The sequence below is a fragment of the Mus caroli genome, unplaced genomic scaffold, assembly GCF_978045245.1.
Source record: "Mus caroli unplaced genomic scaffold, Mus_caroli_1 scaffold_2, whole genome shotgun sequence".
Lineage (NCBI taxonomy): Eukaryota > Metazoa > Chordata > Mammalia > Rodentia > Muridae > Mus > Mus caroli.
The window spans coordinates 128,621,867-128,648,679 of NW_028227257.1; the positions used below are offsets into that span (position 1 = coordinate 128,621,867).

General features: G+C 39.3%; 1 protein-coding gene across 1 annotated transcript in view; it reads left to right on the top strand.

The window, feature by feature from the left end:
- Neb (nebulin) overlaps window positions 1-18,264 on the top strand; it is a 200,314-nt gene extending 182,050 nt beyond the window's left edge. Inside the window, exons 149-163 of the mRNA XM_085834915.1 lie at window positions 943-1,035; window positions 1,484-1,576; window positions 2,416-2,508; window positions 4,199-4,291; window positions 5,088-5,180; window positions 5,711-5,803; window positions 7,390-7,482; window positions 7,822-7,914; window positions 8,251-8,343; window positions 9,173-9,280; window positions 9,594-9,777; window positions 10,016-10,108; window positions 11,064-11,216; window positions 11,612-11,718; window positions 17,843-18,264. Of these exons, the coding sequence (XP_085691041.1) occupies window positions 943-1,035; window positions 1,484-1,576; window positions 2,416-2,508; window positions 4,199-4,291; window positions 5,088-5,180; window positions 5,711-5,803; window positions 7,390-7,482; window positions 7,822-7,914; window positions 8,251-8,343; window positions 9,173-9,280; window positions 9,594-9,777; window positions 10,016-10,108; window positions 11,064-11,216; window positions 11,612-11,718; window positions 17,843-18,016 (1,656 nt within the window). The 3' untranslated portion in view covers window positions 18,017-18,264. The remainder of the gene's footprint in view (window positions 1-942; window positions 1,036-1,483; window positions 1,577-2,415; window positions 2,509-4,198; window positions 4,292-5,087; window positions 5,181-5,710; window positions 5,804-7,389; window positions 7,483-7,821; window positions 7,915-8,250; window positions 8,344-9,172; window positions 9,281-9,593; window positions 9,778-10,015; window positions 10,109-11,063; window positions 11,217-11,611; window positions 11,719-17,842) is intronic.
- Window positions 18,265-26,813: the final 8,549 nt, after the last annotated feature.

The following is a 26,813-nucleotide window of genomic DNA, read 5'->3' on the forward strand; positions in this document are numbered from 1 at the left end:
TAAGAGGAAACATAGATTTAGGGCAGGGACAGAGGACACTGTTCAGTGATAGAACACATGCCTACCATGCACTCAGGCCCTGAGTTTGGTCCCAACAGTGCAAATAAAACATAAAAATAAACACAGGGAAAAAAAGACCAGCCAACAAGCACTGGCTTCCTTGATCCTGTAATCATTCAGAGAAAGACGATCTTCCTGAAAAGCAAAGTCTGTCTGCTCGTATTAGATGTCCAGCTAGGGATCAGCTAAGGCTCAGTAGAGCTGGGAGCGGTGATGCAAGCCTGTGATCCCAGCACTTAGGAGGCTGAGTCAGGAGGATTACTGGGAGGTTAACACTAGTCAGAGCTAAGTAGCATAAGAGCCTGTCCCAAAAATATAGAGAGAAATAAAAGGTAAAACGGTAAGAATTTTATTAGGAAATACATAAAATTCTCAATGACTCTGAAGAAGTGAGAATTAGAACACCACATGGTTAGCAAATTCTAAAATAGACAACATGTGCTTTGAGTACAACTATGTAGACATAGTTATGCTCCAGGCACTAAGCCTGGTGCAGTAAAATGGTTACTTTGGTTTGGTTTGCTTTTATTTATTTTATTTTATTTATCTTATTTTTTTTGAGGGGGTGGTTACTGGAAACTGAATCCAATGCTTTGCATGTGCCAGTCAAAAGGGTTCTCATTGTTTATTAAATTTATTATTGTCATTTAAAGCATTTTAAGAATATACTAAGTATTGGCTGTGGAAAATGCAAAATTGAGTTTCTAGTTTTCTAGAGGGCAAAATTCCTACAAATATTTATGGACTTCTTTTCCTCTGTCCCTGAGTTCATCTTGCAAAGGCAGCTTGCTTTTATGGGCGCTCACCAAAGCTCCCTCCCGGAGCTATAATCTGAACCATTTGTGGTGACTCTGCTTTCTGGGTATTCTAATTATTCTGCAGGTTATGTACAAAGAAAACCCAGGAACAGGCATCCCAACCACTGTCACCCCAGAGATTGAGAGAGTCAAACGCAATCAAGAGAACTTTAGCTCGGTATTTACAGATACATGAAATAAGAAATTCTTTCCCATAAAAAAACTACCAGAATAACCTCCCGTTCTACGTTTCAAAGTAACAGCTTAACGACTCTGTGTGTGTTTTGTGTATCGTCCTCTGCTGAAAACCACCTGAACTGATTCAGAATTGGCCACTCTTTGCTCTTTAACAGTTTCAGCAACTGACTGGTGTGAGCTAGATCTGAAACACTGTTAGCAGCATTAACAAGCTTCCTTGGGGTGCTTGAACCCTGGAACTCAGTGCTTCCTGCTGTACCTAAGACATAGCAGTGTAAAGTTCATCTGTAAAGTTGTGACTTTCAAAACATTACCCTGACTAAATACTGCTCTCTAAAATCCCCCTCCTCACCCACTCCCCAACCTACCCCCTTCCTCTGTCTCTGCTTGTTTTGAATGTTTTCTGGGTACTTTCTTGTATCTCACAGGTTTTGTACAAAGAAAGTTTGGGAAAAGGAACCCCTACAGCTATCACTCCAGAGATGGAGAGAGTCAAACGCAATCAAGAGAACTTTAGCTCGGTATTTCTTAGGGGCAAAAAATCCTGACCCTAATACTTATTTTAATACGGTCACATTAATATCTTTAACAAACAAATGTAAAATTACTAAGTTCATATAATGAAGGAATGATGCCAGTATTACTTCAGATTTCCACCCAAATCTAATGAAATTTTTAACAATGGTGTGAAATTTTAACTGTTTTCTTTAAATCACTTTCCTTAAAAACCCATAATTCTCAGTTTCCTTCCTCCAATGTAACTAGTATGAGACAGGTCAAAAGTTAAATCTAACATCCTTCCCCAAAGGTCAGTACTAATCAGAATTATATTTATTGTGACTTGATTTTTTTTTTAATATTTGTAGCTTTTCCTAAGTGGTCATGTTTCTTAAAACATCTTCCATTTGAAAACAACAGACCAATTTATATGGCTCAGACAGATTTACTTATGTCAGGGAGCTTTGGTTGTATGCTTTCCTTCGGAATGCATTCAGGTCAGTAGTTTGAATGTTCATAGAGATTTATTTAATCTCCTCAAGTCCTCTGTTTTTCAATGTTCTCTCTAACTCATTATAGATACTAACTTCAGTTAGCTTACATGCTATCTGATCGAGCCCAATCCTCTATATTTGAGAAGTTATATATAAGCTAAGCAACCCTGTGTGTGCATCAATGTTACCAGGAGACCAACTATTGTACAGGGGACAACTAAACGCACAAAGGCAGTCCGCAGTTGCTCTATTTTGTAGGTTTATTTTCCTTCTTTGTAAGAACAGGAACTCGTGGTGATTTATTTTAAGATGAGATCTACCTGAAAGATGGATCCATGCTGATGTGACTGTTGGTTCTGTGCACGCAGATACTGTACAAAGAGAACCTGAGCAAGGGGACCCCCTTACCTGTCACTCCAGAGATGGAGAGAGCCAAGCGCAATCAAGAAAACTTTAGCTCGGTATTTGCGAGAAAGTTCCTTTAACTCCATATTAAAAACAATTTTGATAAAACAAAATCCTTACCATTTACCCCTTTATAATAATTTAACAAATACTTGGGAAAAAAAAAACAACCCACAAACAAAAAAAAAACCCTCACCAACTGAATCCTTCTGCCATGGATATTTTACTTACCATTTTATCCCAATGCTTTGTACTTCCTGAAATACCCCTTAAACCTTCTTTATGTTAGATGTGTGGGTATATCTGTATTAACTTTGTGTCTGTATGTGGTGTTGGGAATTGGACTCATGGCTTTGCATGGGTTAAGCCAGTGCTCTACCACTTAGGCCCCTCCCTTAACATTTTGAATTGGTTCTTTTCCTTTTCAACATTGTTATTACTCTTGGTCCTTTTGAAATTAAATGACTTCCAAATGACCCAAAACTGGGAGCTTGTAATTTCCTTGGAAATCTCTCAATCTGATGTTTCTGGGTTAGTGCAACAGGACACTGGTCCAAGGCTGTGTGTGAGAACAGCTCCCTGGCTTGGGAAAATGGTGACTTGACCACGGGTCCCATGTGCATAGAGATGGACTCAAGTATTGGAACCAAAAGCCTTACTTTGATAGTTGTTCTAAACGAGCCATCGCATGACTAGAAATCTATGCTTTCCATTTTTTTAAAAGACAGGATCATCCTATGTAGGCTAGGGTGACTTTAAACATGCCACCCTCCTGCCTCAGCCTCCCCAGCCCTAGTTTCATAGGCATGGTTTTATAAAACATGCTAATTAAATCAGAACATGAATTACATTATTTTCTTTTATTAACTTATATTCCTTAAAAACAACAAACCCTTACCATAACAAATTGTTACCCTTCCATATAAGGAAGGTCCAGGCTTGAAGTGGAGATTTAGGTGTCTTCTGAAACGTTAACTGGGTCCACTCTTGGGGAGGAGGGCTGACCTGAAATTCGCTTCATTTTGATTGAGTACTCCCTAACAACTGGCTCTCCCACACAGTAGAGCAGTATCTCCTTTGGAGTCCACTTTGTGTTTTGTCCCCAATTACTGCTTACTAACACCATCTCAGTAACCGTGAGTTTCATTGTATGTTGATATTTCTTTTGAGCTGTCTACTGTTTTCTTTCTATGAGCTCATTATTCCTTTTTGGGGGAAAGTTGTTGCCTTTTAAAATTTTAGTCATTTCTATATCACAGTGAATTCTTGTATATCTATTTGAAACTATTCTAATGACCCTGGACAACTTTTTCTTTGTTAAAGTATGATTTGTATTCTTCTCACAGGTTATGTTAGACAACCTTGCCCAGCGGTGCACAGGCCTTTTAGATACACTAGGCAAGACTGTATATTAAATGTAGACTTTCTGTAAACTTAACAAAGACCAAAGTAGCCAGAGAATACAGATTCAGACTGTAGTTGTAAGTGCCTGTTATGCTCTAAGACACATGTTTTATGTAGAAAAGAACTGTTCGCTGCTAACTTGATAATGTTATCTCTTCCACATACTGAGCATGTATATGATCTTGTAAAACTGTTTGTATTTCTTCTTTAATTCTTAGGCTAGAGTAGAAAGATGAGCAATGATTTCTCACACAGTGCAGGGCAGTGGGTGTGGTCGCTCCTGCTGGATGTCTGTATCTCATAGGCTTGTGTTCTCCTCCAATGCTTTCTTGTGTCATACAGGTGTTGTATAAAGAGAACCTTGGGAAAGGGATTCCGATCCCCATCACTCCAGAGATGGAGCGAGTCAAACACAATCAAGAAAACTTTAGTTCGGTATTTAAAAAAATTAAAAAACACAAACAAAAAACAAAACCAACCTTTTAACTCATCCCAGTTTTTTAAATATGACCTGTTTTGTAGCTAACTAATGCTACCATTCCCTATGGTTCAGTTTCCTTACCCCAGTTAAACATTAACGTGATCATTAAAAGTATTCCAGCTTTAGAAAATAACAACAATGTGTTTACCTTGCTTTGGCAAATATGATGTGAACATGAAGCTTCAAAGCAGCGTTCTGTGAAGCTCTGACCCCTGGCTCACTTCCTATCCTAACCTCCCCCTCTCCTGGCACTTACTTAGTCTTCCTAAAGTCTCTTTTTAGTCTCTTATCTTACTCTAGCTACCTTAAAAGTAATTGTTCCCAATATGTTCACCCAAACTAAAAAATAAATACTTTGACTTCTTCAGAAAGTCAACAAAAGTATGTATGAATCTTCCCATAGATAATACTTATAAAACTCGTCATCCTTTCCATGATTTAAGAAAATAACTTTCTTGGTTTGGTTTTGTCTCTGCCTTTCCCTCATAATGATGACAACTAATGTGTCCTTTTGTAGTGTTCTTTACTGTATATGCTGAGAAATGAGCCCAGACAACAAAATAACAGAACCTCTTTAATCTTCATTTCTGTGGCTCCCTCCTGCAATCCTTCTGTCTTACAGGTTGAAGCTTTTGGTATCTCCCCATCTCTAACTCTTCTTCCTCCCCCCCACCCACAGCCAACTGCTCCCCAGGAGAGGAAACTGCATGACTGATGGCTTTCTGTTCTGCCTGCTTTCATTTCATACAGGTGCTATACAAAGAAAACCTGGGGACAGGGATTCCCATCCCCATCACTCCAGAGATGCAGAGAGTAAAACTCAATCAAGAAAACCTTAGCTCGGTATTTTGGAAGGCAAGGGGGGTCTCACCCAGATGCCATTTAACTGCAGAACCTCGCTCGTCATGTCATTAAACCCTCTTCCCTCCCTTTGCTTCTAATGTCTCGTCGTTAAAGGATATTCTTTTTCATTTTATGTTTTTGATTTTTTTTAATTTCACCTGATGCTTTTAAACATATTTTAAAAAGGAGTGACTATTTTAGTTTGTAGATAACAAAATCGAGTTCTAACCATCTCAAATCTATGCAATTGCGTAGGAGGTACCTACAAAAATGAGGAGGGGGGGAAAAGCCCTCAACAGTGTGGACGACTCTAATAGCCTTTCCTAGCTAGCAGTTTAGGTCCTTGCTTCTGTGGCTCACAACTTCCCAGCCCAGTAACAGCTTCCTTAAATAGCACATGGCATCTTGTCAGCATATAACTCCTGGCTCCTGTATTATTTTGTGCCAAAGAATTTGACCTTACCTTGAAATTGTCACAGCAAATGAAATGTCACTTACCTCTGTTTTTCTGCTACTTTCTTACCATGCAGGTTCTATACAAAGAGAACATGGGCAAGGGAACCCCTTTACCTGTCACTCCAGAGATGGAGAGAGTCAAACACAATCAAGAAAATATTAGCTCGGTACTCTGACAAAGAAAAACATGATTTCTTCATGATCTTAAAACTACTTCAATGACTTAAAAAATAATTCCTATTAATCCTATTTTAAAAGGCACCTTAAGTCTTGTCCATTTCTTGACCACATTTATCCTTTGTTCCTAGCTAGCCTTAACTTCATAATAACAGAATTGCTCTATTGCCTTTAAAATTCTAATATCAAGGTAACAGATTTTCCTACAAAATATTCTTCTCATCTCTCCTATAACTTACTGTTGTACCCAAGGTCTCTTTGTTTTGTGTGCTTGAGAAACTGGGGCGTTAGGGACCTTGATGAGTTAAATTGGAGGGATAATGAGGCTCTCTTGGATGCTGAACGAGTTGATGATTCTGACTGACCCCACCAGATTTGACTCTTTTGTAGTATATATAACCAGTCTGCAAGGCTTGGCACGGACTGAAGCGTGCCCTTCCCTTACACTGAACTAGATCCTGGGTCCTACTGTGATAGACGTGGGCAAAGAGATCTTGGGAAAGTAGCTCCTGACCCTCATCCATAGATAATGACTTGCTTGCTATGGTGGTGTTTTCACAACGGAATAAGCTATTGAAAAAGGAAAGCGTCGAGACTTTTTGTCTTACTGATTTTAATTTTGGTTTTGTTGTTTCTACTATGAAACTCAGTGCTAACAATAACGATTATTTCCTTCATGCTTGTGCTCTCTGGTATTAATCTGTCAGTGACTGGGGGACAGAGTCTGTGGGGACTTTAGCTGTCAGTAGTGAAGTTACTGCTCAGTGTTTATACTGCCTGAAGGTTTCTCCTCTTCATCAGAATCACCTGAACACTGGTTAAAACAGGTTTCTGGGTCTGACCCATGTTCCCTGTTTTGTCAGTAGCTGCAGTATAGAGCAAGGACAGGCATTTCTAGTAAGTTCTCAGCTGATACTGACTCAGCTATTCAAGGACTTAGAGAACTGCTGGAAGACAATCCCTTAGTGACATTTCCCAATTCTCCCAGGTTACTTAGAAGGACACTGAGGAAGGCATTGAGGTTGAGAGTTTATCATGACACAGCTTTTACATGCTGGTAATGTAATTGCTGAAAACATTTCTTGAGGCTGGTAAGTGTGACATACTTAGTGAATAAAACAAGCAGGACAGAAAGATAGAAGAGTAAGTGAAACACTTACCTGGAAAGTCTACAGTTTTATTCCCTATGAGGTCCTGTGCTGCAAAGGTACTCATTAAAGGGTTGTTGTATTGGGGCAAGTTCAAAATACAGACCCGCGTGGTAACTCCCAATTAGGTGATGTGTCAGGAGACTGATAGTCACATACTAGGGATAAAATGATGGTAGGGCTTCCTCCTTTCTGGAGCATCATGGTTCTCACAAGGCAAGGTTGTACTATAGAATGTGTGTCTTGCTCTAACTACAGTCAACTTCTCCTTTAAAAACATTGACCGCTGTCTAACCTTAGCGCCTAAATGACTTGGTGCCCAGAGCCTCATCAAAAATTAATATACCATTCCATTTCTTCTTTTGGTAATTGTAACTCTTTTTTGTTGTGTCTCCTTTTGGATTTTTGGATCCACTGGACTCATTTAGGTTTTGTACAAAGAAAATGTGGGGAAAGCCACCCCAACCCCTGTCACTCCAGAGATGCAGAGAGTCAAACGCAATCAAGAAAACATTAGCTCGGTATTGTCTTGAGAAATGAAAAGTGCTTCTGATTTTACAAAGTAACTCTTGCAGTTTGGCCTGCTCTTAATCCCATCCTAGGTTAAAACCAAATAAAGTGCCAGTTGTGCTCTTATCTCCTCTAAACACCCCACAACATTCATTATTGCCATTAACTAATTTTGCTTTTTTTCTTGAGAGCTAGTTTCACTAGTAGTAATAGGTTACACCTAACATTTCCCTCTCCCACCCCAACTGTATGTATATATATATATACATACATATATATATGCATATATATTTAATAGCGAATATTGCCTCCTTGTGAGTGACTTGCAGGTCCACCTTTGTTTCTAACAGGTGCTATACAAAGAGAACCTGGGGAAAGCAACCCCCACACCCTTCACTCCTGAGATGGAAAGAGTCAAACGCAATCAAGAAAACTTTAGCTCGGTATTTGAGAGCAAAAATAAACCATTACAATTCTAACAAGCCTGATCATCACGGCCATACCACTAATTCTTCTCACAGTGTTTCCAAGGCCTCTTGATACCTTTTCAAATTCTTCCTTGGCCACTTAAAAACAACCACTCACCTTTGCTAGTTCACACTGAGTTCAAGTCTTATCTCTTGCTTTCTACTGTAACAATTTAATGGCTTTCTCCTCCTGAAGTGTTTCTTATACTGTGTGACATAATTGGGCCGTAACAATAGCTCAACAGTGACTTCTCAGAACTGTTTTTTTTTTTCCTTTGCTCTCTGATGTCGGGATACTCTCGGCTCCCCTAGGTATTGTACAAAGAGAACATGAGAAAAGCAACACCAACGCCTGTCACTCCAGACATGGAGAGAGCCAAACGCAACCAAGAAAACATTAGCTCGGTATTTCCCAATTCAATAGAGCAGTGGAAGACCTTGGAATTAACATTTTAACATCATGAAAACACGCCTTTCTCATTCAACTGAAAACACACTAAAATTTAAAAATAATGGATAATGCAACATCTTGGGAGATTTTTTAACATCATAAAAATGTGCACTTCTTTTCCTGAAAATGTACACTAAAATTAACACAACTGTGCTTTTTCCATTCCAAACTGTACTAAAGATACAATAATCACCTATGGTTTTCTCCTCTCACATTTGACTCTAAGGTCGTTTCTCATAACCAGCTAAAACAAATTGACCCCCCTCTCCTAACATCTTCAACCTTCTGCTGTTATTTCTAAGGTACTTTACTAAATAGGTAATGCTCTGAAATTTCTGTCTTCACTTTGATATTCTTGTGTCTGGAAGACTCTGTTTTTTTTCCCCCCTTTGGCATATTGGTTCATGTAGTCTGGACATTACCTAAGACAAATGATCAGTATCAGATTTAATGTAAAAAGTGTCATTAAGTATTCTGATGCTGTATTGCAATTCCCAGTAAATTCAAGAGGACACTTTCTTTCTCTCTTTCAGACTTATACTGTGCTCCTTTGACTTTGGAAATGAAACATTTTCATTTCCAAAGTCAAAACAAGTCTTGTGTCTTCTGATGCAAGTCTTGCCAGTCCTTGTGCTGATCTGGTACACTAGGTCCAAATATCTGGCTACTGTCTTTTGACTTAAACTAACCTCGGCAGTTACTTCTATTTCAATCTGTTAGTCTTTGAGCTTAAGAATTAGAACAAGGCCATGCCATGTACTCATAGACGTCTCTCCTCCATAGGTTCTTTACTCCGATAGCTTCCGGAAACAAATACAAGGGAAAGCTGCCTATGTGCTAGATACTCCAGAGATGAGGCGGGTTAGGGAAACCCAACGGCACATCTCAACAGTAAGTCAAAAACTCTTGTTTAAATATGTATACATTTATATGTATGTGTACGATGTGTGTGCAGTGCCCACGGAGGCCAGAAGAAGGGTATCAAATCTCTTAGAACTAGAGTTACATACGTTTATGGACTATCTCATGTGAACTGGGAACTCAACACAGATCCTCTGTGAGAGCATGTGCTCTGAACCACCGAGCTGTTTTTCCAGCCACAGAATCCTTTATGATTGGCTGACCAGCCTGCTGGGATATATTCAAACAGAGATGGTCACACTACTATACTACTGTATTTTCAAGAAGTAAATTCCTATTTCAGGTGAAATATCATGAAGACTTTGAGAAACACAAAGGCTGCTTTACACCAGTGGTGACAGACCCTATCACTGAACGAGTAAAGAAAAACACACAGGACTTCAGTGACATTAACTACCGAGGTATTCAGAGAAAAGTGGTGGAAATGGAACAAAAGCGGAATGACCAGGATCAAGATACCATTACAGGTAAATGGAAACAAACTGACACCAAGTGGAAGGCAAAGGACCCAAATCTGAGAAAGCCCCATTGCCAGTTTGCAATCTGAGATCTGAGTACTATCTTCTGCCACCTTTGCTCTGAGAAGACCAGAACCTAAACTAAGTAGGAGAAGCCCAGCCCTCCTGATTGCTGACACTCTTGCTTGCATCTCTAGATACAGGCAAATGCTAGAACATTTGTTCTGAATACTCTCTTTCTTTTCAGGTCTGCGTGTCTGGCGTACTAACCCTGGTTCAGTGTTTGACTATGATCCGGCAGAAGACAACATTCAGTCCCGAAGTTTGCACATGATTAATGGTATACCCATCCACTACTGTCTAGTGGACTAGAATCAATGAGTGTTCTTTCCCTCCAGGGTTTTGCATCTTCTGAGCTTGCTTGGTGGCTGGTGAGCCAAACTAAACTAAGTATACTTGCTTTAGGAAAAGAATTTTGACAAACTGTTTCACTTCCTGTCTCCTTCAGATCCCATTATCATTTCTATATTCTTCTAACGAGAAAAGTTACCCTTTGTTAGAGAAAAAAATTACATGGGCAAAGGGAAGAGAATATACACGTTCATCAGGATCATTTTGAACTATTTGTGTTAGGGGATATTCATACTGTCTGCTCATGTAGAAAATAAACCAATGGGTCAGACCTTTTGTACCCCTTTAATCCCAGTAATCAGGAGGCAAACAGATCTCTTTGTGCTTATTCTACACATTGAGTTCCAGGCCAGCCAGGGCTACATGGTGCAACTTTATATAAAAAAAAAAAAAAAGTAAAGTATCATGCTGTGCTGTTCTTTTTAAAGTGAAGGAAGCTGTGCTGTTCTTTAAAGACTTATACTGTAGTCTGTGGATAGAGACCTGTTCTACCCTGACACTTATAATTTTAAGATTGTGCCCACAAGACCATGAAACATAGGAAAGGAACCTCCATCCATCTGGAAATGAGTGAGGCCTTTCTGGAGAAACCAAAAATGAAGTGTGAATATGACTGCTCTCTCTATTTGTTGAAGTGAGCCAGGAAAGGGTATGGTGGTGGGAAGGCCCATAGTTAAAGACAGATGACTTCAGTGTGATACCTCCTTGAGCCACTTAGGCCATCTTTCGCTATTTAAATTCTCATGCATAAAGAACAGCTACACACTAGAGGAATTATATGTCAGCCATAGCAAACTGCTTAGAACTATATGCTTGACAAAACAAACAAAAACACAAAGGGGCTTCCCTCCCATAAAATCTTATCTTTTCCACATGTCTACCAGTCCAAGCTCAACGCCGGAGCCGGGACCAGTCAAGATCTGCCAGTGCACTGAGTATCAGTGGGGGCGAGGAAAAATCTGAGCACTCCGAAGCTGCGGACCAGCGCCTTTCCACATACAGTGATGGAGGTGCCTTCTTCTCTGCAACCTCAACAGGTATAAGGAGACTTTTCTAAATGGGCGTGGTCGTGCACACCTGTAATCCCAGCATTTGGGAGGCTCCCACAGGAGGGCTGCAAATCTGAGGCAAGCCTGTGCTACACAGACTTTGTCTCAAACACAACCACAAAAACCACTAAGGGAATGGTACTAACAGTCAAGAGGTCAGTCAGCTCACTGATTGTTCTAAACAATATTTAAAATTTAAAAGTTACTACTTTGCTGAGAAAAAAAACCTAGAATTATGTATGGAATTGCATGTTTAATGACCTTCATAATTTTACTAGCTCATCTCTCCACAGGAGTCACTGAGAAAAGACATTGCTTGGCTGGTAAGCACAGATGTGCTATCTACCACATGCCTTTACAACCTGTTTCTTCCTTCTCTGCAGCATACAAACATGTGAAAACCACTCAGCTCCCACAGCAACGGTCATCTTCAGTTGCCACCCAGCAGACAACACTGTCCTCTATCCCATCACACCCATCTACTGCAGGGGTAAGTAAAGAGTAATGGGCACAAATCACAGATAAGTATGTATATACAGCCTGCTAGGTTCATAAAGCAGTGTGTGTGTGTGTTTAGGGCTGACTACTTGGTATTAGATAGCCAATTAAGGGGCTCACTCCAGACTAATTCTCTTCTCTCATCAGTTGCCTACATGTTGACTGCCAGTTGAACCAGCACCTTTTGTTGAAAATGCTGTCTTTTTTCCACTGGATGGTTTTAGTTTCTGGGTCAAAAATCAAGTGACTGTAGGTGTGTGGGGTTCATTTGTGGGTCTTCAATTCTATTCCACTGATCTACCAGCCTGTCACTGTACCAGTACCATGCAGTTTTTATCACTGTTGCTCTGTAGTACAGCTTGAGGTCACGATGGTGATTCCTAAATAGTTCTTTTATTGGTGAGAATAGTTTTTGCTAACCTAAGTTTTTTTTTTTTATTCAAAATGAATTTGAAAATTGCTCTAACTCTATGAAGAATTGAGTTGGAATTCTGATGGGGATTGCATTGAATCTGTAGATTGTTTTCAACAAGATAGCCATTTTTCCTCGATTAATCCTCCCAATCCACAAGCACGGGAGATCTTTCCACCTGCCGAGATCTTCGATCTCTTTCACTTGTTTGGCTAGAGCCACACCAAGATATTTTTATAGTGTTTGTGACTATCGTGGAGGGTGGTTTCCCTAATTTCTTTCTCAGCACATTTATTCTTTGATATAGGAAGGCTACTGATTTGTTTAATTTTATATCCAGCCACTTTGCTGAAGTTCTTTATCAGGTTTAGGAGTTCTCTGGTGGAATGTTTGGGGTCACTTAAGTATACTATCATATCATCTGCAAGTAGTGATATTTTGATTTCTTCCTTTCCAATTTGAATCCCTTTGACCTCCTTTTGTTGTCTACTCTAGAATTTCAAGTACTATATTGAATAGATAAGGAGAGTGGGAAGCCTTGTCTAGTCCCTGATTTTCAGTCTCAGTTTTAAAGTTATACTGTTGGTTTGGCTTTTGGGTTCTTTATGTATTTTGGATACCAATCATCTATCATATATACAGCTGGCTAAGATCCTCTCCCACTGTGGGCTTCTACACTTGGACATTTCATTTGCTGCACAGAAACTTTTAATGCAGTACCACTTGTAAATTGTTGGCCTTTATTCCTAGGGAAATGGATCTTACTCAGGATGTCTACATCTTGAGGAGTACTGCCTACTTTTCTTTTAGCAGTTTCAATATTTCAGGTTTCATATTAAGATCTTTGACTCCCCCCCCCCCCAAAAAAAAGATCTTTGACCCATTTGTTGTTTGCTTTTGTGCAAGGTCTATTTTCACTCTTCACATGTGGACAGTTTTGCCAGGACCAATGATTGAAAACGCTGTTTTCTTCAATGTGTGGTTTTTGGTCAAATATCAGATGGCTGAAGTTATATGGATTCAAAGGTTTGATGTTTTGTTTCACTGAGCTGCATGTCTATTCTTGATCCAGAACAATACCATTTTTTACCACTATAGCTCTGCAATATATCTTGAAATCTAATGACAATTTTTCCTACCTGTTCTTTTCACTCAGAGTTGCTTTGACTACCCAGGGTCTTTTGTGGTTCCATATGAAATTTTAGGATTTAATTTTTTTTTTTAACTTCTAGCTATTGTGAGTGTGACTGTATTGAAGTTGTAAACAGCATATGGTAGGATGATCGTTTTCGCAGTATTAATCCTACCAATCCGTGAGCATGGGAAGTCTTTCCATTTTGTAGTATCTGTCTCAATCTCTTTCAATGACTTCAGTTTGCATGGTAGATGTTTTCCACTTCCTTTGTTAAGTTTAATCCAAGATTGTGAATAGGAATGCTTTTATGATCTCTTTCTCACATGTTTAAGTATTGTTGCCTACCAAGTTTTCTGAGTTGATTGTGTCCTGGTTCTTTACTAAAAGTGTTGATTTCTTGTTGTCTAGTGGAAGTTTTGGGATTTATGTGTAATAGCTGCAAATAAATATGGTTTGAGTCCTTTTCCAACTAGCATTCCTAGTTTCCATAACTTTCTTTTGATCGTACAGCTATAGCTTGTGCTTCAAGGCAACAGTTATGCCAAACACAGCCTTTGTCATACATACTAAGACTTTTATAATGAAGACATTGGATTTTATCAGAAAATTTCTATATCCATTGAGATATGCATATAATTTTGTCTGAAAGTCTATGCATGACACCTACTGACTTACATATCCCTGCATCTCTGGGATAAAGTTAACTTGTTCCTGGTCACCTTTTTGATGTGTACTTCTATATATCGTATTTAAATTTTCTGCCTCCATACTCTGTTGACCCGTGTTGTTCCGTCTTTACCTAGTTTTGGTATTAACAGTGATACTGGCTACATAGAGGAAATTTGGAAGTGCCCCTCTGTTTCTAACATCTATTTTAAGAAAGATTGTCTATAGATATCTGAAAAATTGGTAGAATTCTTTGCTATTAATCTATCTGGGCCTTAGTTGGAAGGCTTGTTATGATGGTTCTAATCTCACTTCTTATGGGTCTATACAAGGTTGTGTTCTCATCTAGCTTTAGTGTTTTTAGATCTTCTAGCTTTAATGGACAATAGGTTTAAAAAAAAATTCCCTCATAAACCCGAATTTCTTTGTTGTCTGTTGTTTTTCTCGAATACTGTTCATTTGACTCACCTTTCTCTTGACAAGTTGGGCCAAAAGTCTCAAGAATCATTTCTTAGATTCATTGTTTTCTTTGCTTCTCTCCCATTAATTACTGCTTTGATTTTTATTGTTTTATCCTGTCTACTGCATTTGGCTTCTTGTTGCTTGAGTTGCACCATTAAATCATTTACTTACTTGTGCTCTGGCTTTACTTAAAAAAAATATTTTCCATGCACTATTCCTTGATGATCATCAGATCCTTTCCCCTTCCTTAACTACTTCCCAGGGCTTCCCCAACCTTCCAGCCCACACAGCTTTGTTTTTAGGATTGCTTCTAATGTGCCCCAAAAGTTTTGTCATTTCAAGATTATTCTTATTTCTTTGACCCCACCATTCACTAATTAATCACCATTGACTTTGTATAAGTACTAGATAATTGTTTACTATTGATTTTAAGATTATATTGTGGTCAGAACAAATGATTTTGTTTCAATTGTTTTGAATTTGGTTAACATTTGGTTTGTGTCTCAAGATGTGGTCTATGGGTTGCTGAGTAGAATGTATATTCTTTAGTATTAATTGAAATATTCCACTGATATCAGGCCTATCTGATGTGTCATTCAACTCCAATAGTCTGTCACTTGGAGAAAGTAGGTTATATCATCTATTATTACTGAGTTGAAAGTTAATCTGTCTTTAACTCTGGAACTATACTTAATTAAACTGGTTGTGCTAGAGTTTGGTGTGTATGTTTAGAAATACAATCTCTTCTGGGTTAACTGTTCCATTGGATATTAGGATAGTTATACCTGCTTGCATCCTAGTCTCATGTGCTTGAAATACTCTTTTCTATCCTTTCACCTTAAGGTGGCACCTATTAGTTGAGTTTCTTGTAGACGGTAGAAATATGTCTTTGTCTCTTCATCCTTCCAGTTAACCCCCATCTCTTGATTAGAGAATTGAGGAAATTAACAATTTCTTGGCGTGGATTACTTGCTGTCTTAGCTCTATTTCATAGTTCAGTTAACATAGCCTCATTTTTTTTTATTCCTGTAGTCTCTCAGTTATGCTTATTAAACTTCAGTCCAAAATAATGCTTCTGGTATTTTCTGAAAAGATGGTTTGATGAATCAGTAGGTTATTGGGCAGTCTCAGACTGTTGTAAACATCCAGAAAGAAGGTGCCAATTGTAGTTTTTGTACAAGGTTATCAGTTGTCCATAAACATTGGTAGTAGGACACCTAAAGAAAGCTTTGCCAGAAAGGAAACTGTCAATAAGACAAAAAGGCCAACCAACAGATTGGGAAAAGATCTTTACCAATCCTAAATCTGATAGGAGACTAATATCCAATATATATAAAGAACTCAAGAAATTGGATTCCAGAAAACCAAATAACCCTATTTAGAAATGGGGTACAGAGCTAAACAAAGAATTCTCAACTGAAGAATACAGAATGGCTGAGAAGCACCTGAAAAAAAAAAAATGTTCAACACCTTTAATCATCACGGAAATGCAAATCAAAACAACACTGAGATTCCACCTCACACCAGTCAGAATGGCTAAGGTCAAAAATTCAGGTTGACAGCAGATGCTGGCGAGGATGTGGAGAAAGAGGGACACTCCTTCACTGCTGGTGGGATTGTAAGCAGGTACTCTGGAAATCAGTTTGGCAGTTACTCAGAAAATTGAACATAGTTCTACCAGAAGATCCAGCAATACCACTACTGGGCATATACCCAGAAGATGTTCCAACTTGTTTGTTTTTGTTTTTTCGAGACAGGGTTTCTCTGTCCTGAAACTCACTCTGTAGACCAGACTGGCCTTGAACTCAGAAATTCGCCTGCCTCTGCCTCCCAAGTGCTGGGATTAAAGGCATGTGCCACCACTGCCCAGCTCCAACTTGTAATAAGGACACATGCTCCACTATGTTCATAGCAGCCTTGTTTATTATAGTCAGAACCTGGAAAGAACCCAGATGTCCCTCAACAGAGGAATGGATACAGAAAATATGATACATTTACACAATGGAGTACTACTCAGCTATTAAAAACAATGAATTTATGAAATTCTTAGGCAAATGGATGGATCTGGAGGATATCATCCTGAGTGAGGTAACCCAATCACAAAAGAAGTCATTAGATATGCACTCACTGATAAGTGGATATTAGCCCAGAAACCTAGAATACCCAAGAAGTGGATGCTCAGTCATCTAATAGATGGAACAAGGGGTCCCCAATGAAGGAGCTAGAGTACCCAAGGAGCTGAAGGGGTCTGCAGCCCTATAGGAGGAACAACAATATGAATTAATCAGCACCCCCTGAGCTGTGTCTCTAGCTGCATATGTAGCAGAAGATGGCCTAGTTGGCCATCAATGGGAGGAGAGGCCCTTGGTCTTGCGAAGATTCTATGCCCCAGTATAAGGGAATGTCAGGGCCAGGAAGTGGGAGTGAGTGGGTATAGGGGATTTTCAGAGAGGAAACTAGGAAAGGGCTAGCATTTGAAACGTAAATGAGGACTGGCGAGATGGCTCAGTGGTTAAGTGCCGACTGCTCTTCCAAAGGTCCTAAGTTCAAATCCCAGCAACCACATGGTGGCTCACAACCATTGTTAACGAAATCTGGTGCCCTCTTCTGGAGTATATGAGGACAGCTACAGTGTACTTACATATAATAATAAATAAATACATACATACACACACAAATACATAAATAAAAATTTAAAAAAAGAAATGTAAATGAATAAGACATTTAATAAAAAAAACATTTAAGATTTTAAAAATCTTTGAGAGAGCGAGCTCTTGAGCTTTGCCAGTCTCAGCCAGGTGTAAAGCATTGTATACAGGCTTTGCCCTGGAGTCCTTGGTATGAACAAGTCATGTCAATAATACACATTCACTCAGTACTTGACTCAAGTAGGGCTTCCTCTGCTCCCTACGAATAGGCTCTTTCCCTTTGCTTATTACATTTTAAAGATTTTTATTTTATGTGTATGAGTGTTTTTTTCCTGTACTTATGTGTACAACATAAATATAGGTCATAAAAGGACACTGTACTGGAGTAGTCACAGTGACTGTTGTAAGCCACTAGGAACTGAACCCAGATCCTCTGAAAGAACAGGAAGTGCTCTTAATGAACTGAGCTCTCTCCAGCAGAAAGAATAATTAGATAGCTTGAGAGCTTGGCTAAGAGTGAAATATCTTTTCCAGCTGACTGTTCACTTAGATAGCTCCTTTGGAGAAGTCTTTTATTCAAACCCTTAGCATCTTAAATAGTTTTGGTGTTGGAGGCCTTCATATATTCCAAGTATAAACTTACCAGCAAATGACGTGCAAATATTTTACATGTGCTTTTGTTGTTTTGTTTTAGTGGTAGCTGCACACTGTACTTTGTAACTTGAATTTATGGAAAAGGTCATACACTCTTACCAATATATGGCATTTTCCTTGTTTTCATCCCCATGAACAGAAAATCTTCCGTGCTATATATGACTATATGGCTGCAGATGCGGATGAAGTGTCCTTTAAGGATGGAGATGCTATAGTGAATGCTCAGGCGATTGATGAAGGCTGGATGTATGGCACTGTGCAGAGGACTGGCAGGACCGGTATGCTCCCTGCCAACTATGTGGAAGCTATTTAAGCCCTTCAAGACCTCCATCAGTCTGCAGTATCTGCAACTCTGCAGGCGACATTTCAGTGGAGACTTCAGTATACCCATGGCTTTCAAGCTCTCTCAGGTTTTCACCTGTAGCAATATCATTTCATGTGTTACAATCTCTTCTATAGAAACCATGGTTATTCTCCATGAAACCCAACATCAATTCATCTGCTCTGTTCTTAAACTAGATTTACAGCTTCATTTTTTTTTTCTGGGATTTACACATGGAACTGGAGACAGTAAACATGTAAAAACTTACTTTCCAAATAAGCTTTTACATTATGAATTCTTCAGTTTTAAAGTAAATTCAAATTCACAATAGAATTGTTAAATGCTTCTGTAGTGTTATGTAACCAAACCAGTCCTTCCCAATTATAAAAACATTTTCACATTATTCTGAACATCCAAACTTTGTAAAAGAAAACAAAAGAGAACCACTTTCTCTTGTTTACTATGTGCTAATGCTTGTGTTTCGTTTCTGTAAGGATGAACAGTCAATATAAAGTGTTGAGAAAGTAGAAACTAATAAAATCTGAAATAAACTGTTCATGGGCAACACTTTAATAGTCTGAGTTTAAAAGTTACCTAAATTTGAAGTTAGACCTGTGAATTGGTGCTCTTTGTGCGATTCCCAGCATCTACATACATGGCAGTTCACAACCATTTGTAACTTGAGTCCCAAAGATCACACACGTATCGTACACATGAATACACAGGCAAAACACCTATATGCATAAACAATAAAATGAAACCCACCCCTCCCATTAAGTTACCTAAGTTTGTTTTTTTGTTTTTTGAGACAGGGTTTCTCTGTGTAGCCCTGGCTGTCCTTGAACTCAGAAATCCGCCTGCCTCTGCCTCCCAAGTGCTGGGATTAAAGGTATGTGCCACCACTGCCCGGCCTAAGGTTTTTGGTTTTTTTTTTTTTTAATGTACTGATAAAAATGAAGATCAGACATTCTCAAAATGATCCATTTTACATATATTTTGGATTTTGTTTAATTCTTTCAGCTAACCTGTGTCTCTTGACTGGAGAACTGAAGCAATTCCAACTTTTGAGGTTGGCATTAATCCATCTTAGTTCAGCAAACTTTCCTTAAGAGCTTTGGAGAGACCTGTGGGAAGCAATCTTGAGGGATTCCTGGCACCTGAATGCAATGGGCAACAATGTGGGCAAAACCTTGTGTGAAGGAACAGGAGGTTTCTACTCTTTCAAGACAACCAGCAATGAATGCCTGACCATTTCTTTAAAAACTATCCTTCTCAAAGATCTAAAGACTGTCTCCAGAACATGATAACTACAGCAATACTGCTAATCTGGAGCAGGTCTTTTAGTTGTTATTTGGGGCAATGCTGGATATCAAACCGAGGGTCTTGGGCATGCTAGGCAGTGTCCCCTTTTTCTTAAGTTTCTTAATACATGATTCTTTGAGACTTAAGGGGTTGAGTACTGTAGCAAAAATCACCTATTTGTAAATAGGGAGAAACATCTCTATGTCAGGCACTGAACTACATAATGAAACTCATTTGAGAACGTTGGTGTCCTCAGAGTCCCAAGGCATACTATACGTATGTTGATTTTTTTTCAATTTTACAACAAAAGCACTAAAGTAACTTAATACTTCTAAATTCAACAGTTTTGTGAAAATTTCAGTCCAATTAGTCCAGTAAGGGAACACAATGATTCCGATCACAGTGACTATAAAGCCAAAATGAACACAAACAAGACACAAAAGAATAGAGACTAGATTACCTGCAGCAAGCAAGGCCTTGCATGGGACTCTTTCCTATGTTCTCCTCTGACAAAAGGTTAAGGAGTTCACTAGGGAGACTATCTTCGTTTGCTTTCTATTGTTGTAATAAAATATTCTGACCAAAAACTACGTGGAGAGGGAGAGAAGGTTATTTATCTTACATTTCCATGTCACTGAGAGAATCCAGGGCAGGGAGAGGCCACAGAAGAATGCTACTGAGTGGGTTGCTCCTCATGGCTTATTCCCTGTCAGGAGGCACAATACCCATTCTGAGGTAGATCCTCCCACCTCAGTCAGAAATTAAGAAAATGTCCCACAAACTGTTCTACAGGCAATCTTCCCAGGTGACTCTTAACTTATGGAATCAAGAACTCAAAAGAACAAAAAAACACCCTAACCAGCACAAAGGCCTATGTTTATTCTTAAATGCACTTAGGCGAGGGTAAATACCTGTGCATACCCAGTTTGCACAACATTTTACCCCTTCAGCTGTTCTGCTTATTCACTAACAAGTCCCATTACCTTTTGGCAAAGCAGAACCATCATAAGAGCATATGACAAAAGAGGCTATTTTGTCAGATAGCTGGAAATAGAAAAGACCAAGGAAACACAGTCCTTTATGGACATGGTTCGCAACGACCTAAGCCTTCAGCCCCATCACCCACGAAAAGCACCAGAGACCAAACCTTAGTAAACCTTAGAAAACATTCTAGATCCAAACCCCCAAAATGTCTGAATCTTCCAATGATTCTCTCACCTCAGTCTCCAAGCTTCATCTCCACTCGGTTAAATGAGACATCAATCGCATTGTGCAGTGTTCCTCTAGGTCGACCATGATAACAATATAGAGATTACCATGGGCTAGGAAGCCCTAGCAATCAACTGAAAACACAGCAACAGTTGGATCTATGGGCACAGAAGCAGAATTACTAACATTCTGGAATAGGAAAAAGGGAAAGGTCATAGGACCTCCCTGGGATTGCCAGAGTTGCAAGAGATTTGGGACAAAAGTATACAGAAGAGGAAGCAGGCCATAAAGTAGTTTCCATGAGGTTGTCATATGTGCTGGATGGTACTGAACAGTGATGCCGCTCCTCTGAGCTCCCCTAGATTCCTGTCACCTCTCACCAGTGCTCTAGTAAACTCACCGACTCACTTACACTTAGGTACACTTGTACTCGCTCTCCCGCTCCTACTTGGGCCAAACAGATATTGGGAAAATTAATGCAATAAGCAGCTATCTAGCAATACCTAAAACAGCATCTGCACATTCCGTACAATGAGCTGAGAGAGTTTTTATTTTGACTCGTCATATTTATTAGTTGCTAATATAAAGAAAGCTCTTAATTCTAGATTTTTCTTAAAGCCTCAACAATGAAGTAGAGGATCGTCCTGTATCAGATATCCTCAAAAATGTTTAATCTTGGGCTGGAGAGATGGCTCAGCAGTTAAGAACAGTGACTATTCTTCTAGAGGTCCTTAGTTCAAATCTCAGCAACCACATGGTAGCTCACATCCATCTGTAATGGGACCCAATGCCCTCTTCCGGTGTGTCTGAAGACAGCTACAGTGTACTTCCATATAATAAATAAATAGGGCCGGGCGTGGTGGCGCACGCCTTTAATCCCAGCACTTGGGAGGCAGAGGCAGGCGGATTTCTGAGTTCGAGGCCAGCCTGGGCTACAGAGTGAGTTCCAGGACAGCCACGACTACACAGAGAAACCCTGTCTCGAAAAACCAAAAATAAATAAATAAATAAATAAATAAATCTTAAAAAAAAAAAAGTTTAATCTTGCTTTCCAGCCAACCAGTTGGCCCCTCCCATAACTTCACATAAATCTAGCTAGTGAGATTTCACTGTAAACCCCACAATGTTTCCTAACATTAACCACATCCTAGAGGCTGGAAATCACGAATGTCCCAACTTTCACCCATGCCCCCACCTTCTGGCCTCCCCTCCACATCTGCTTGTTCTATTTTTACCAGTCTACTGGGAGCAAGCAACCTGAGAATCTCCACTACAAGCATGACTATCAAGCTGCAGAGGGCCTCAAGACCAGTTATTTATTTTACCTTCTAATTGTAACAAAGAGGGAAAAATTAACACCCATGCCTAAGCATGTTTTGGATTATATGACCCACCCTGCCCCATTCTTGTTTAGATGAGATTAGCCAAATAAATAAGTCTGCTGTCCTTTCAAGCGAAGTAAATGTGGGCAAAAAGGCACACAGGAGGAGATGCTAAATACAAAGATTGGAGTGATGCTTCTGTAAGCCTCCCCCCCCCCCCCCAAGCTCTGCTCTTCTCCCATGTGACCAGGAAACCTGGAAAGAGGTCCAGAACTTTGTCTTCAACCCAAGCTGACATCTTTGAAACAGACTCCAAGTAGAGTTGCTGGGTTCTATTACAGTTTGCTTTCTACTGTGATCATTGGCATGCCTCAGCAACTTGAGGTCAAGGCAAGAACCCAAGGCAGGAAGAAGCAAGAATTAAATCAAAGGCTATGGTGGAATGAGCCTTATTTGGTTTGACTCCCATGGCTTGTTTGGCCTATTATACAGCCCAGGAGCATCTGGACTGGTCCCTCCCATACCAATCAATCAAGAAAGTAACTTGGGCTGGAGAGACATCTCAGTGGTTTAGAGCAGTGACTGCTCTTCCAGAAGTCCCGAGTTAAACTCCCAGCAACCACATGGTGGTTCACAACCATTCATAATGGGATCTGATGCTCTCTTCTGTCTGAAGAGATTGACAGTGTACTCACATACATACAATAAATCTTTGGGGGTGGGGGGGAGAAACCAAGTATTTCTTTTAAAAAGAAAATAACTCAAATTTGTCTTATAGGCCAATCTTACAGAGGCATTTTTAGTTGAGGTTCGCTCTTTCCAAATAGCTCATTTGTAACAAGTAAAACTAACCAGCGCAACTGACCCCTTGTCAATCTGACATAAAAAATCATCTGTTTAACCATAACACTTCCCTGTACCCAAATCTCATATCAACATCCAAATCAATAATTTAAAAGGAAAAAAAAAAGTATAACTTTACAGTCAACACTTCAATAAAAGTCTGAGCTGTCTTTAAAGGCAACTAAAGTGCCTGGGAGAAGAGAGTTAATTTGTTATTAAAAGAGGGAAGAATCAGGTCATAGTTCCAATCAAAGCAAAACCAAAATCTCAGTGCAATTCAAAGTTCTTGTCTATTTTCTAGGACTCACCATCTTCTGGCTCCAAAGGGCTTATGTAGGAAGATCCTCTTCAGCTCTGCCACTAGCAGTACAAGAAGCTCGTTTTGTAATCTCAGGCTGGCTCCACACCTGCCACAGTCCTGGACTCTCCCAATATAGAAATGTCTCTCTCAGTAGCTTCAATATTGTGGCTTCCATGCAGCCAAAACTAGTACTATGTGGGAGACTTAACTGACAGCTTGAAATGACTCCTTGGTGCCTTCAGGACAACTTCTGGTTGCTGAACACAAGGAATACTTACCAGATTTCACCTCAATGGTGCTGGCCTTTTCTTTAGAGTTCTCAACCCTGCTAACCAACATCAATTCTCGGTAAAACCAAAGTTTCACTTCAGTGGTCCTGGTCTCCGGAGCTCTAAAGCATTACAGATTCTTCCATCTTAGATGATCAGAAGCCAGATTCTTAATATAAAACATCACTCAAATGAAGAATATTATTTGAAGGACTCAAACTTCCTTCTGAACCTCTGTGACCATTCCCTATCTTCCAAGTACCCACAGAATGCTCAATACTCAAAGGCTTTCCCATTCGATACTTCCAAACATATCCAGGTCTGTCACAGCAATATCCCAAGCTTCTGTTACCAATTTCTATACTAGTCAGATTCTTTTACTTAATACAGGGTTTTCTCTCTGCAGCTCTAGTTGTCCTCAAGTTTAAGAGATCCTTCTGCCTCTGCCTCCCGAGTGCTGGGATTAAAGGTGTATGCCATACCACCTGGCTTTTTTTGAGGGGTGGGATAGACATTTATTTTAACAGTCAAATTACATGCAGTGATAATTTGAATACAAGGTTTCCCATAAAGCTTGTGGGCATTTGAATACTCTGTCGGTAGTTTGGTAGGAATTAGGAAGTTTTTTATTGACGGTATGGCACTAGGGGAGGGAAGGCTTATGGTTTCTCAAAGAGCTTCCCTCAGTCCCATGATGTTTATATAGGTCTGGATGTGAGTTCTCAGCTGCTGCTCCAGTACCATGCCTTCTTGCAACAAGTTCCCTCCCCACCTACCATGATTAACACCAATCCCTATAAAACTGTAAGCTTCAATTAAGCCTTTTTATGTTGCCTTGGTTACAGTATTTTATCACACCAATGGCAATATAATACATACTGATCGCAGTCCATCACTGAGGAAAGCCAGGGCAGGAACTCAAGCAAAGCAGAACTTGGAGACAGGAATGGAGCAGGGACCATGGAGAAACTCTACTTTGATTTGTCTTTCATACAATCTGGGACTACCTGTCCAAGGGTGGCACCATCCACAGTAGGCTGGTCTCTCCCACCTCAATCATTAACCAAGAAAATGCCCCCAGAGACTTGACTACAGACAATAAAGGTTACCACTTTCCAAATGACCATAGTTTCAAATGACCCTAGTTTGTGCCCACAAAAAATAGCACATAAATAAATGCTGTTATTTAATAACTATGAATTTAGAAACCTACAAAACCTACAAAACAAAATACAAACACCAGAAACTGTCCAGAGCCACCCAGGTAAATTCGGGGTGGGGGTTACTCTTTGTTGGCATCCATGATGCTTGTAAATACTGGTACTCAGTCATGTCATCCTTAGTCCCCTCAAGTCTCAATAATACAAAACAGACTTCAAAATCAAGGAACAAAAATAAACACCAGAAATAAGTTTTATACTTTTATTTTAAATAAAAGTACATTTAAAAATAATCACTCTCAAATGGCAAATGATTACAGCCAACTCCCAATTACTCATGAGAAACTTTACTCTGCAGCAAAGGTTCTCAACAGTCACGTGCCCGACATACTGCGAGGAGGCTGCTTGTTTCCAAGCCTGTTACTAATGCAACCCCTTAGAATGGTGCCCGTACTTCTCAGGCACTGGTGTTATTAATATAACTAACAGATATTTCTGTTAAATTGTAAGGTAAAATTAGAGAATCTCATCAAGTATACTTTCAGTATAAACTAAACTTTCACCAAGGGCAGCAAAATATTAACAAATGACTGGTTCATATTTTGTTAAGGCTATTAGCAGAACAGTGTTTAAAATGAACTGAAAGCAACTAACTCACCAAAAATAAGTAGTTGTTTCATACTATATGTGTACTAGAACACGAGTAAAGCAATCACAACCAACCATGACTATCTTATAAAGGCAAACTTTTATGGCTAATAGGAAAGGCTTTCAGACGAGTCTAGCAGTAACTAAATCGACCACATACCAAACATGAATAAAATTATCCTGTTAAAAGGATAACTGACAAACTCTTAAATTAAGAGACAAATAAATACTTGAGGACAGTAGGCTAATTTCTGATTACTTAACTGTCACCAAATTAGGAAAGCAGCCAAACACAGCCTGACTGCCACAATACAACTAATTCTGGATACCAAGAATATAGAACTATTTCTTCATTTGCTTCAAAATATTTATAAAAAAATTCTTCCCAACGGCTTAAAATGAGAGACAGTGGGGCTGGAGTGACTATGAGCACTGGCTGCTCTTCTAGAGGACCCAGGTTCAATTCCTACCACCACAACCTTCTGGAACTCTTAATCTTAAGTTCCAGAAGATATGCCCTTTTCTGACATCTGTGGGCACATCATGCACATGGTGCACACAGGCAAAACACAAACACACAAACACAAAACGCAGAGGTAAGACATCGTTCGTATTGTGCTGTAGTGACTAAGTTCTCCTACTATACTTTGGTTTCTATACTCAATTCCAGTTTTTTAGAAAAGTCTTATTCTATAAAAACTAAAATGCTTTAGACATTTTTTATTAAACTATGTACAAAATAGTTTTCCCAGCCTTGAACTCTTGCTCTCTACCCCACAGGGCTAGAATTAGACAAGTTGCTTACCACATCCCTGACTATATATTTTAAAATAATCATATTAATTGGGAAAAGGTAGTGTTATACATGACAGAGAAGCATTCCAAGCCAAACACTATTTTTCTAACTACAGGATTGCTTGTTCTTCCACCAAAAGGTTTTATCATCAATTTTTGGCTAAGGGAGTGTCATATGGTAGTACACATTGTTAATGCCTACATAGGGAAATTGGAGGCAAACAGATCTCTGCAAGAGGTCAGCCAGCCTAATTTGTCCTAAGTTTGATGTCAGCTGGGGCTAAAGTAAGACTGCCTCAAAATCAAATTCAGCCCACCTGATTCCCCCTCATTCTATCACTTCCCTGTGCACTAATAAGCATATGTGTTTAATGTTAAAAAGTTAGTTCTCTACCCAATTACAAATTAACAAAGACAACATCCACTCTGCTATAACTGAAGCATAAAAGCTACATGGCAGAGGTTGTTCTTTTTAACATCTTAGGTCAGGTCATTTCTTTTAATTGAAGAAAGGTTTTTATCTATAGGAAGAAATGTGAAAAAATTATAACATTTATCATCTATTCTAAGAACTCAGTGAAGTTCCATAGCTAGTAAGAGCACTGTTAAAAGGAATTACAGATCTTAAACTTAAAGGACATGGACTTTAATATAAAGCCAGGGACAACAAAAACATAACCATAACTAAGTTATCAGACACCACAAAATTAAGATATCTATGAAATGCTGAAAAAACATTTGGGAGGCTGAAACAAGAGGGTTTGAGACTGAGTTGCAAGCCAGCCTGAGCTAGAGTTTTGGTAATAAAAACAGGCTTCTGCCCAGTCAAATGTCACCACAACAATGCCCACAATTGTTCTACAGCCTGTGGACCTGACAAACTACTTATGAAACCAAGTACAAATATTCAAATGAAATCTGACTCTTAATCAGTCAAGT